Below are 12011 nucleotides of genomic sequence, written 5' to 3' on the forward strand. Positions count from 1 at the left end.
TCTGTACATCTTTAATAAATGTTGTAATGCCTGGAGATTTTGTACATATAGAAATCATTCAATAAAAAAACTTGTCACGACAACTTCCGCATGTAAATTGAGTCTTCCAGGGAGGGTTTACATATCCCATAATACACGTGGTTACGCAAAAGAGGCGCTCTATGGTGCGCAGTATAAAGCGGAGTGAAGCATTATAAACGACCTTTCATTTAGGATGAAGGACAGTGAATGGAAGCGGTTTTACATGGAGGTAAGACTTGATGCGTAGGACTAAGTTGCAGATTTTGTTATTAGAATTATTCACCGCCGCTGGTATGGTTGCGAAAAATTACCTATGCAATTGAATTGGTAGGCAACGTTAATTTAAGGGAAAGCTACATTTTGCTATTTCAACTTTCGAAAGCATCTTGCCAGCCAGTTTCTGTGCGTTAACTGTTATATTCGGTTTGGTTAGCTGACAATTTAGAGTTTTAATAATGATTACTAGCAAGCGATTTCCTTACTCACGTCTTTTAACTTTGCCGACACAGTTGGTGAAATTGGGTGGAACTTTGTAAGCAACACGTGGTAGCAGGGTAGCTAGCTGCTTATATACGTGAACGTACCACGATAGGCGGCTGATTTTTTTTTTTTTTGTCCTCGCAGACGAGCTACACTTATGTATCCAAGGTGGCTAGCTAGCTATGTGTTTTTGTTTTGAGACAATCGAAATGTATATTTAAGAATTTTGTTTTACATCCAGCTAGCTTTGTTCCGCGTAACTGAAATGTATCGACATCTATGCTAGCGGACTAACTGTATTCAAGTATTCATCTACTTTCTTGAAAGTTGCATCCAGAGTTATGCTATGCGTGCACTGACGGCGATCAAGTTAGTGAATTGCATTAAATATGCATGTAATCCTCAATCTTTCAGCGTCTGAATGAAACTTGTCGTCCTAGGGCGTCGTATTGTGGGCTGCAGCTGTTCGACATCGTCTTCCCTGGATGACTTGAGTCTTCTGCGAGTGAAAATGAACTTACCAGGTAATTTAACTGCGCTGTTAATGTCCTGCTTTCCATGAACTTCCTTATTTTTTTACGTGATTAAATTATTTTTAGCACTTTGACGTTATGATATTCAAATCATAAACGACACTAAGACACGCTACCTGTTGCACAATGCACAGTCTTCATAAGAATTGAGTTGATGTACTTTTTGCACATCTAAATAAACATCCTTAATGTTACTGTGTCTCGTTGGTTAGGTAGTCGCATTAATCCTGCTGGTAAACACTTCCTCATGCCTTTTTGTCTTTGTGCAATACAACACTTGATCAGGCTGACTACATTAGTTTAAAATGCAATTTTTGAAGTTGTATAGGAATGTATTGGACCCTATATTCGGTGTGCATTTTGTATGGTGAAATGGCAGTCCTGAGGACCAGTCCCACAGGCCTGTCATTAAGCCAATGGTAACCCCAGCGGCAGTCAGCTGCGCAGGCCTGCCCCGTGCCTGAGCCAGTGTTACTCTGCTGGGAGATGAAGGCGCTGTCGCTGTGGCCGGGCGCTGGCAGACACTGTTTTAGTGGCTGCCGATGCCAGGCTGCGACGGTGCTGCGCCCCTCTGAGAGTGGGCTGTGCCCCACACATTGGGAGCAGCCCTAGTCTGGGGGGCGAACATTCGCTATGCACAGAGGGGAATGTACTGCCCCCCCGGGCATTACACTGGGTATATATATATAGGTGCAGGTCTGTTAGTCCAGTCTATTGAGTCCTTATCCTCTTGTAAAAGTGTCCTTTTGCCTTGTGTTTAGATTGTAAGATGCCAGGTTGCTGAAGGCCCATTCAAGATGCAGTACTGAATTTGGGTGGAGGTAAGCATCTCACATCATGGGTTGTGTTGCATTCTGAACATGAAAAGACAAGTGCATGAGTGTCAGCACAGGGAGAATTTGATCAGTTTATATCAAGCAAAGCAAATTTGTCTGAACACACTCGGTGATTCTGGCTTTGCATGTTCTTTCTGAGCTAGGCGGGCTAAATTATGGAGTCTGCATCCTTGGGCATGGCAAACGGTTTGGCTCTAAAATAGTTTGGCTTTATAAAGCCAAACCATTTGTTTTCTTGAATTGCAGTGAAATTGGTGTGTGCTTTATTCTACAGAACGCGTGTTCCAAATATCAGCTGTGACAGTTGGAGTTGGTAGCCAGTGGACTGAAGGCCAGGTAACCTGCCATACACTGAGCATTTTTATGATGTCATTGATGTTAGGACCTCCACCCCAAGTCTGTACTATCATAGCAGAGGCCAACTTCCTTGTTATGATCTCTTTTCCCTTGGGACATCAAAGGCAGGACTTTGGCACAGGTTAATGTGGGTCCATTCTGCTATAACCTGACAAGAAGACCTGAGACAGTTCAAATGTGGCAGTTGGGTTTTAAATCTTGTGTATGTGGCAATGGGCTGTTTGCAGCCAACTAGAACCGGGAGGTTATGGGGTGGGGGGTGCAGCTTACAGAGCTGATGGGGTACTCTTCATTTCTGTAGTTTCCTTATTTCTCATTTCAGGTACCATGACTGGATGTTGAAGATGTCAGTGGGCAGTTTTTTAGGATCCCGGGTTGCAGTTTCTGCTTTTGCGCATTCCTCTAACACAGGCATGTCAAACATACGGCCCGCGAGCCGGACCCGGCCCGTTGGATGATTTAATCCGGCCCGGCATAAATTTCTGAGTATGTCAAAAAAAGAAGCGAGTCTCTAGCTCATTTCTATCAAAAGTTATGATTTTTTTAAAATAAATACAAACCAAATGCTCCCTCCGGCCGCGGGAGGGCAGTAAATGTGTAAAAGAGCTCACGTCCAGCATGCGGCATTGACACGAGTTAGTACTAAAAATAAACCGGCAATCTTGCTTCACAATTCACCACTACTAAACAAGTTATCGGTCAACACACCCTTCCCAAAATGGCACTGTCAAAAAAAAGAAAAGTGGACACGGAGTGCAGAGTTTTCAAGGAAAAATGGACTGAGAATTATTTATTCACAGAAGTGAATGCAAAACCAGTGTGCTTGGTATGTAATCAGCAAGTTGCAGTGTTCAAAGAGTTTAATATTCGGCGCCACTATGAGACTCATCATAAAGACAAGTATGACCACTTGAAAGGACAAATAAGGAAAGACGAGATAAACAAATTGGTGGCTGGTCTGAAGAAACAGCAGTCTACTTTTACGCGCAGCCGCGATATCGCTGATGGGGCTGTAAGAGCCAGCTGCATTATTGCCAACGAGCTGGTGCAGGCATCCAAGCCATTTTCTGATGGGGAGTTTGTAAAAACATGCATGCTGAAGGCTGCAGAAGTCGTGTGCCCTGAAAAGCGACCTGCCTTTGCCAATATTAGTCTAACGAGGAACACTGTCGCAGATCGGGTGACAGAACTCTCAAGTGACTTGACAGGCCAAATGAAAGAGAAAATCAAGTCATTTATCGCATTTTCAATTGCAATAGATGAGAGCACCGATGTCACAGATATTGCTCAACTGGCCATATTCGTTAGAGGTGTTGATGAAACTTTGACCATCACCGAGGAGCTGCTTGAATTGGTGCCCATGAATGACACCACAACAGCAGATGACATTTTCAGCGCTCTCGTTGGAGCGCTGGACAAGGTGGGAGCGGACTGGTCCCGTGCCGTGAGCCTGGCTACCGACGGTGCGCCATCAATGGTCGGGAGAAAGGCAGGCGTTGCCACAAAATTCCGTGACAAAGTACAGACCGCAAATGGAGGACAAGAGTTTTGGGCATTTCACTGTATTTTGCATCAGGAGGCGTTATGTTGCAAAACACTGCAAATGGACCATGTTATGAGTGTGGTTGTGAAAACTGTCAATTTCATCAGAGCGCGCGGTCTAAATCACCGTCAGTTTGACACATTTCTCAGTGATAATGTCATTCATGCTGGCCTACCATACCACACTGACGTGCGGTGGTTAAGCAGAGGTGCAGTACTCAAGCGCTTCTTTGAGCTACGAGGGGAAATTAGACAGTTCATGGAGAAGAAGGGACGCCCAGTAAAGGAACTTAAATGCAAGGAATGGGTGCAGGATCTTGCGTTTATGGTTGATATTACACAACACTTGAATACACTTAACACTACATTGCAGGGCCGTAACAGAGTTGTCACTCAATATTACGACAGCATAAGTGCGTTCAAGATGAAACTGTCACTGTGGGAGACGCAGCTATCCAACGGTGACACCGCGCATTTCTCTTGTCTCACAGCTGTGCGTCCGGAGGCACCGGACCGTCCCAATAATGATTTGGAAAAATATAAAGACAACATAACAGATTTGCTGCGAGAGTTTGAGCAGAGGTTTCAGGTATTCAGTGAACTTGAGAACAAATTTGGCTTTTTTCGCTCGCCATTTACAGTGAAGCCTTCTGATATGCCAGCTGACATTCAACTCGAGCTTATTGACTTGCAGTGCGATTCCGCTATGAAGGATAAATTTGGGTCCGTGGGATTGGATACGTTTTATCAATATCTCGTGCCAGGTTACCCCAAATTAACAGCCATGGCTGCAAAGGTTCTATCCATGTTTGGGACTACTTATCTTTGTGAACAGGTGTTCTCCGTAATGAACAATAATAAAACAAAGCAGCGCTCAAGGTTAACAAATAAACACTTGAATGACATTGTTAAATGTGCTGCTAATATCGATACACTTGTGAAGGCAAAAAGATCCCAAGTTTCAGGAGCCAGCAGCAGCAAGTAGACTGCAGGAGTGCAGTGAGAGAGAAAAAAAGTGTGATGACACGAAATTTGTTTGCACTCATGAATACAGATCATTAAAAATAAGATTAATCTGGTTTCATATTAAAGACAATTAATATTGTGCAGTATATTCTCAGCTTCAGTAGGCCCAGCCTAGTAGTTTGATCTGATGTAGTCTAATCTTATTGCCCATGCACTGCTATAACTTTTATTTTGTATTTCTTTTTTTATTTATTTCAAAGCAGTATGACAATTAAGGCGAAAATATTTTTTTCATAGCTCCCACTTGAGTTTGTTTAGTGTGGTGAGTTGGTTCAGGTGTAAAACTGCATTCACTTAACTGTTAAAATAAACCAGTTGTTAACACATTCACCGCCTAACATGAAATCATTTTTTTTTTCCATTGTTTGTGAATAAATGTGTTGTGCTTAGAAAAGATCCCTTGTCATCCGTGATTATAATATGTAGGGTAGGCTACAAATGTAGGCTGAATGATAAAGCATAGTACTGAAAAACAAAGCTAAATATTTGGAGTTGACATTCTTTTACTGATCCGGCCCACCCGAGAACAGAAAGTCTGGATCCGGCCCCAGAGCCAAACTGAGTTTGACATGCCTGCTCTAACACGTGTTGCCCTGTGTGCTGCTAAAAATAAACAATAAAAACCATTGTAAATTAATTGCTTTGTTTGACTTGATTTTGTTCTAAATGTGTTCACCTGACAATCATGCTTTTTACTACTTTTTTTGTAATTAAAAAAACAAACAAACTAGACCTTGGCATTAACTGCATTGAGAGCATATTAGTGGTGGGAATGGTTTGAATCTGAGACTGGTAATGGCTTTTTTGGAGGGGTGGGGTTGGGGTGCCTTGCTGTTTATTTGGTCTCAAATGTTGACTTGAGCCAAGCGCATAAGTGATGAGTGAGTAGTCTCATGTTACTCAGACTGATGGGGAGCAGCAGTGTATATAAGTTAAGTATAATGGGTAAGTAACAGCTTTGTAACCTAAAGATTGCTGGTTTGGTTCCCAGGGAGAACACTGCCCTTGTAGCCTTGAACAAGGTACTTCTGAATTGCTTAAATATCCAACTGTAAAAATTCAGTGTTCTGGATGAGAGTATTTGCTAAATTTGGTACATGTACCTCCTGTTCCACTCGTGTTATATGTACCTCCATCCAGCACTTATTGTGCCTTGTATCATTGTCTTGATGTAGCTTGTAGTACCACCTAGTTTCACTTAGCATAGGTTAGATCAGTGTAATGTTCAGTGTGTGAACTGGACTTAATGTGTTCATGGCTATGAATAACTACAAAATGAGTATTGTACCTTCTCGGACCTGTGTTTTGTAGTTGTTCCAATGAAATTTGGTATGCGCTTATTGTGCGTCGCTTTGGATAAGTGTGCCAAACATAATGCTAAACGCCAGTAATGTAATTTAATCAGGGTGACCCCTGGCTGAAACTGGGTGAAATCTCAAAAATTCATGTTGAAAACTTCTTGATGGTTTACTTTGAGTGACTAACCCTTATTCTGCTGCAGTTGAATTGACATCTCTAGTAATACTGTACATTACAGGCATTCAGCTGATGGACTTTGCCAGAGTGACTCACACAGCATGCACGTATGAGGCATTGCAAAATATGGTTTCTGATTGCATGTGTGCACGCAAATGTGAAAAATTTGGGCTTGGTGATGTTAGATGAATTTGAGTTGTCTTACTAAAACGTTGTTTAATAAATGGTGCTATACCAAAACGGTTGGGGGGTGTTTGCCCTGCTGTAAATTTAATACATAGTCAATGCATTGTGGGGGTGCGTTTTATGTTATGTTTTGACAATGAATTGCATATGAACCCGTTTTTTTAATATAAATCAGGTGTAGTCAATGTCTAATGTGTTTTTTAAAATGCCTTATCCGGTACCTAGAAAACAAATTAGTCTTACAGTAGGTAATGGTTTTCAATAAAAGTGTCAGTAATCGCAATCACCGACAGAGGGTACTCGATCGTTGCCACACTCCACCTTTGCAAAGAAGTGGGTTACTAGCCGGGCGGTGATTGGTCAGTGGGGCCCAGTGTTCCACAGCTGTGAAACTTAAGGGAAAGTTTTTTTAATCCGGGGGAAAGGATGCTGGTGAAGTATTCTGATTTTATAGGAGAAGCGAGAGGAACGTTTCCATAGTAATTTTCTCATCGCCCGCTGCAATTCTATTTTATTTCTAAGAACACAGTCCAGTACAGTGTATATTTCGGTAACTAAAATATGCGTTGACTGAGTTAAGGAGGGAATAAATGTACCCTGATATAGGTCGCTACGTACATTGGGGTATGGTTTAACGTAACATCATAACTTCATTAAGAGTAGAGCCTAATTGTTTTATATTTATATGCGCTTCATTTGAAATCGTTGTTCGGAATTTCTGTCAGCGTGCACGAGCGTGTGAGTATGTTTTGAACGTTATCCTGCTTGCTCTATTCTAAGCGACTGTAAGGCTATAATCGGGTTTGTTGCTACTGAGAGTAAAATGCTACCGTTAACGTCCAATATTACGCAGGTGTAACAACAATATTTTTCGAAAGTTATGTGACATGCTGTAGGTATTTTACTAAATATTGATTTCACCCTCGTAACGTCCATTCTGCTCTCATTTGTTTATGACAGATTCCAAGGGGAAAGAGATTTTCTATAGAATGGGGATGCTAAATGTCCACATAGCGATATTGATTCTGGCGCTGTCAACTGAGGCGAGAGGTAAGTCAATTCAAATGTTTTTATTCATGGGGTTAATTATTTTCCGTACGCCTATCTATTTATAGAAAAGCAATTTGCACGGTTCTGAAAATAGAAGTATGATTCTGGAATATATCGTAATTGACCAGCGGATAGACCGTCCCGTGACGTACGCGCGCTCCGGGGACTTGTTTTAGTTTCTTAACAAATTCTGGCAGCATAAGTAGCTTTTATATGAACAGAATCGACGCGTTCTCTGGAGTGAATCTCCGGTTGTAGACCACTTGAGGTAACTGGAATAGATGGCGGTGAAGCGGTCTGTGTGCACAATGGTTCTCTTGTCTCGTTTGCTTCGCCTTCATTTAGCCTTTCGAACCTCAATTCGGTGTTTCTTTAACTAAGCCCTTGCTATGGTGAATTTTTTTAAATGGTCAACACTGGAGCTGCCGCAAACTATGCACTTTAATGCAGTAGCTACGTGTAGCCTAATGGGTGTCAAACTTACTGTGGAAAAGCAACTAAATCATGTCCACATTTTCGCTGTCGTTTATATCATCCAATGGAAAAGAAACTAAATCATGTCCACGTTTTCGCTGTTGTTTACATATTTATGTCAGTTGACCGAAGTGCATTTTTATCAAGGCGTAAGTACAAACCGAAAGTATGTTCGTGGAGTCAAGGGAGTCTAAATATTCACTTGGCATAAAGGTTATATTTATCTTACCGATTCGCTCTTCTGTTTAGGCTACTTTAACAAGGCAATGTTTGAGTCTACTCGTAAGAAAACACCCCGCATTAAACCGTTATAGTGGATTTACAACTTGACTGTAGTAAACCAGAAGTTAATAAAAATACGCCGAAAGTGAGATTTAATTACGTGTCTTAAGTAAGTCTACAATTTACCTCAGTGAAACTGTGATAGGGGAAAATAAAGTAGGCCTAATCAAATTCAGGGATTTTCCCAAAAAACAAAATGTTGTTGGCTAAATTTCAGAGGTAGCATGAACTCAAAATCTAGAGGTAGCCTAATAATTTCTCGCGAGCTTATCGTACAAAAGACAAATGTTGATGTGCACAACGCTGGATGCTGAGCAGGAATTGAGGAGTGATCCCTCCCTTTACAGACAGTTCTCATGTTTAATTCAGACTATTTTTGTAACTCTTTAACACCATCGCACACCCGGGATTCACACTCTGTTGGTCAAGTGTGACGGAAAGTGCTTTTACTGTGGACTTTCTAATGAAGGACTGCGCTTACCGGGAATAGACACTGCGCACTATTTACTGACAGAATGCAACTCGAAACGCGCTAGTGGAAGTGCATGTTCGACTATGGACGCGAGGTGTCCAAGGACAAACAAACAAGTCCTTTCTTAGAAATTCTGCGGAAATTTAGCGGCGCGTAAGTTTGTGTCTCCTGCCAAGTTGAAAAGCAGTTAACGTAAATCAAAGCGGAGCCGATGACACCCGCTGGGCTGCTGGCGTAAATCAGGGAAGAATTCGCGCTTTATGCTTTTGAGGGTCGCTCAGAGTGCCCTTCTAGTCTCACCAGCCTGCTGAATGCTGCGCTGTAGAGCACTCAGTCACAGGAAACAAACAGGGCATTACTAGCACAAGGCCGTGTCAAAAAAATTGATATAATTTAGGCAATGAAATCTCTCTTTCTATCTCTCAATTCAGTTTTAAAATGGTTCGATATATACTGACGTAGAATCAAAAGTAAGTGGTTCTGAAAATAATTTTTAAAAAGCAGGCGATATAAATAGCTGTTTGTTTCTAAGTACCCAGTTAGCCTTCACGTGTATTTTAACATCCCCAAAAAAAAAAAAAAAAAACTTCAAAACTGATGCATAGCTTTTCACAGTGCTGTAAATGGAATGCAAGTACACTGCTTTTACTTAACTGGATTAGCAATGTGTAAGCACCCTAGTTTTATTGAGTTAATTAGCACTCTGTATTAACCAACTGGCCAGCTCCTGACCTTTCCTAAGGGTGAGCAGTCCATTGTTTTGTCTGTTTACCGAAGCACGCTCTATTTGCTCGTCTCTCACATTGTGTGTGTGTTTTTATGTGCGTGCGTGTGTGTGTGTGTGTGTGTGTGTTGGGGGGGAGCACACAATCTTTTACGTACTTGGATTGTTTTCTTCCTTTGGCTTTGTTTTTGTCATTCTTGGAATGAGCGACTTGGGACTGAGATATTTACATTGCATTACGTTACATACTGGCATTTAGGGGATTTGCTTATCCAGAGCAAACTAGCAGAACTTTGTAGCATTTTTAAGCAGTATCCATTTTTACAGCTGGATTTGTAGTGAAGCACTTCAAGTTAAGGGCCTTGCTCAGGGGTACACTGGCAGTTGGTCTTACCTGGGAATCGAACCTGAAACCTGCCACACACATTTTGCTGGCTGTGTTTTTGGATCGTAGAGGGGCAGTGTGGGAGGTCTGTCCTGAAACCCGGGGAACATGTACACAGGACAGTGTTGAGTCTGACCTGTGGGAAGGTTCTGGTTCTGGTGCTGGTTCGGGCAGATCACCACACAGGCAGGTAATGCCCACACGCTGCCAGTTCTGTGGGATTGAGGCCCATACTTATTCTGACATACCGTGCCTTACTTTGCTACTGTTGCTTTGCGCTTTCCTCTCCTAACTTCCCGTTAATTCTTTCACAGTGTGCCGTACCTTTGTTAGTCCGAGGCAGGAAAGGCTGGAATGTGCTGACTGAATGTGCCGTGGACTTGCGCGCTTCAGAGGGTTTCCGTAATTTCACGCGGGGTCAAGTCTCCATCGCAGACAGGCTAAGTGCTACGTGTGCGAAGGCGGGACGCGGTGTTCTAGCGCTTTCTCAAGGTGCTCTGGTGCTAAATTTCAGACAGAAAACACAGCGGCTCCGCCATCGTAGGCTAAGGAAGCCTCGTCAGTGTAGCGAAGAGTGATGCACGTGCACGTGCAATGTGCATCAAAGCGATGTGCACATGCACAGACGTGCGCACCTTTGTCTTTTCTCCTCCTCGGTTGGCCTCCTGTGTTGCTCTCGGCCTCCATAGGGAAGAGCTGTAAAAAAAAAAAAAAAAAAGCCGATTTTTACAGCCCTGTGTGTTTATATGGGCACAAGGGGAACAAACACACTGTGGACACAATGCTCCCTCCCTCCCTCACAGAGAAGAGCAAGCCCGTGCTGGCCCACGCTCTGCAGAGAGAGAGAGAGAAAGGAGTGAGAGAGAGAGATACACAGATGCAGAGAGAGAGAGAGAGACACAGAGAGACACAGATCATCTTTTCATACAAGTTTTCTGACATACACACAGCTATCCACACCATACAAAAAAAAAATAAAAGATTATGGAAGTCAAGGCAGAGCCTTCCTTTCTCATCAGAACGACACAGCACCTCGTTGTCCCCCCATAAATACCCAAAAAGAGGTTTGTTTTGCGCAAGCATGTAATAGGAGGAGAGAGAGAGAGAGGGAGCGATATCGTAGGCAGGTAGCTGGTAGGTGTTGTAGGTGGACTCCTCTAGGAAAGGGCCGCTTGGATGTCTGAGAAACAAGGAAGCCCCAACGCCCTCCACCCCAGATAAGGTGCAAACACAGCCGGCTTGTGGAATGTTTTAGTCCCCCCTCCTTCCCTGGTGTGGTCAGATATTTCCTTCTCCTTGGTATCTTCCCTGCCAAGGCAAAAATTTGCAAAGCGGCCAATCGGCATCAAGAATGATCTCTCCTTTCTCCCATTCCTGCCTGGCTGTGTGCTTGTCCATTTTCTGACATCGGGTGTCGGACACAGCACGGGGACCAGCTTGGCTATAGGACCAGCTTGGCTATAGGACTAGCTTGGCTATAGGACCAGCTTGGCTATAGGACTAGCTTGGCTATAGGACCAGCTTGGCTACAGGACCAGCCGTCCACAGGCACAGAACGGAGCAGTGGAACTCCAGCAGTCTGCTGGGACCAACAAGTTGGTTACTTAAGCCCCCCCTGGTGAAGCAGGCCGTATCCAAACTAATAAATGGGGAGTCATGTGATTTATGGATCATGCCCTCTGCAGAGCTCTCCAAAACAATGCGTGTAACTAGCTGCTAGCAGTGCCTGCCACGTGTTTTGTTGGGGTTTTTTTTTTCTTCTTCTTCTTCTTCTTTTTCTTCTCAAATAGCACACACATCAAAGCTTTTTTGCCTGGTGATTTAACATTCTAATCTTCTACAGTGTTTAGAGTAATCCCTCTCGGTGTTAAATGATACGTGATAGCGAGCCGGTGTCATGTCGAGCATTTCGAACCCTTGTACCCCCCCCCGGAGAGAGGTAGCAGCCGCTTGCAGACCTTCCTCGGACGATTGCGGGGGCACTCGAGAAAGAGAGGCTTAGCGCTCGACGCTCGACCAACCCCAAGGCCGCTCGTTTGAAGAGGGCGGTGCGGCCCTCCCGCCCGGACGGAGGCTGGCACGGCCGGGGCGGGTAAACAGCTCTTTTAAGGCCGCCGTTAGCCGCGCCCGCTATCGCTCTGCTGTTTGCTCTCCGCGCCAGGTGTCA

General features: G+C 43.5%; 2 protein-coding genes and 1 non-coding gene across 3 annotated transcripts in view; all 3 read left to right on the forward strand.

Annotated features, from left to right (window-relative positions):
- The first annotated feature begins 150 nt into the window (after nucleotides 1-150).
- On the forward strand, nucleotides 151-5432 carry LOC118223135 (general transcription factor II-I repeat domain-containing protein 2B-like). The gene is made up of 5 exons (XM_035409311.1): nucleotides 151-250; nucleotides 942-1025; nucleotides 1796-1855; nucleotides 2145-2206; nucleotides 2550-5432. Exon 5 carries the CDS (start codon nucleotides 2946-2948, stop codon nucleotides 4752-4754), a length of 1809 nt encoding a protein of 602 aa, XP_035265202.1. The 5' UTR covers nucleotides 151-250; nucleotides 942-1025; nucleotides 1796-1855; nucleotides 2145-2206; nucleotides 2550-2945; the 3' UTR covers nucleotides 4755-5432.
- LOC118224427 lies at nucleotides 1459-1663 on the forward strand. The gene has a single exon (XR_004764651.1). It is a non-coding gene; the product is annotated as a small nucleolar RNA SNORA74 (small nucleolar RNA).
- A 1050-nt stretch (nucleotides 5433-6482) lies between the features above and the next one.
- fgfrl1b (fibroblast growth factor receptor like 1b) overlaps nucleotides 6483-12011 on the forward strand; it is a 35540-nt gene continuing 30011 nt past the window's right edge. The window contains exons 1-2 of the mRNA XM_035409312.1: nucleotides 6483-7195; nucleotides 7418-7507. Coding sequence (XP_035265203.1) covers nucleotides 7447-7507 — 61 coding nt within the window. The 5' untranslated portion in view covers nucleotides 6483-7195; nucleotides 7418-7446. The remainder of the gene's footprint in view (nucleotides 7196-7417; nucleotides 7508-12011) is intronic.

Source organism: Anguilla anguilla, chromosome 3, assembly GCF_013347855.1.
Source record: "Anguilla anguilla isolate fAngAng1 chromosome 3, fAngAng1.pri, whole genome shotgun sequence".
NCBI lineage: Eukaryota > Metazoa > Chordata > Actinopteri > Anguilliformes > Anguillidae > Anguilla > Anguilla anguilla.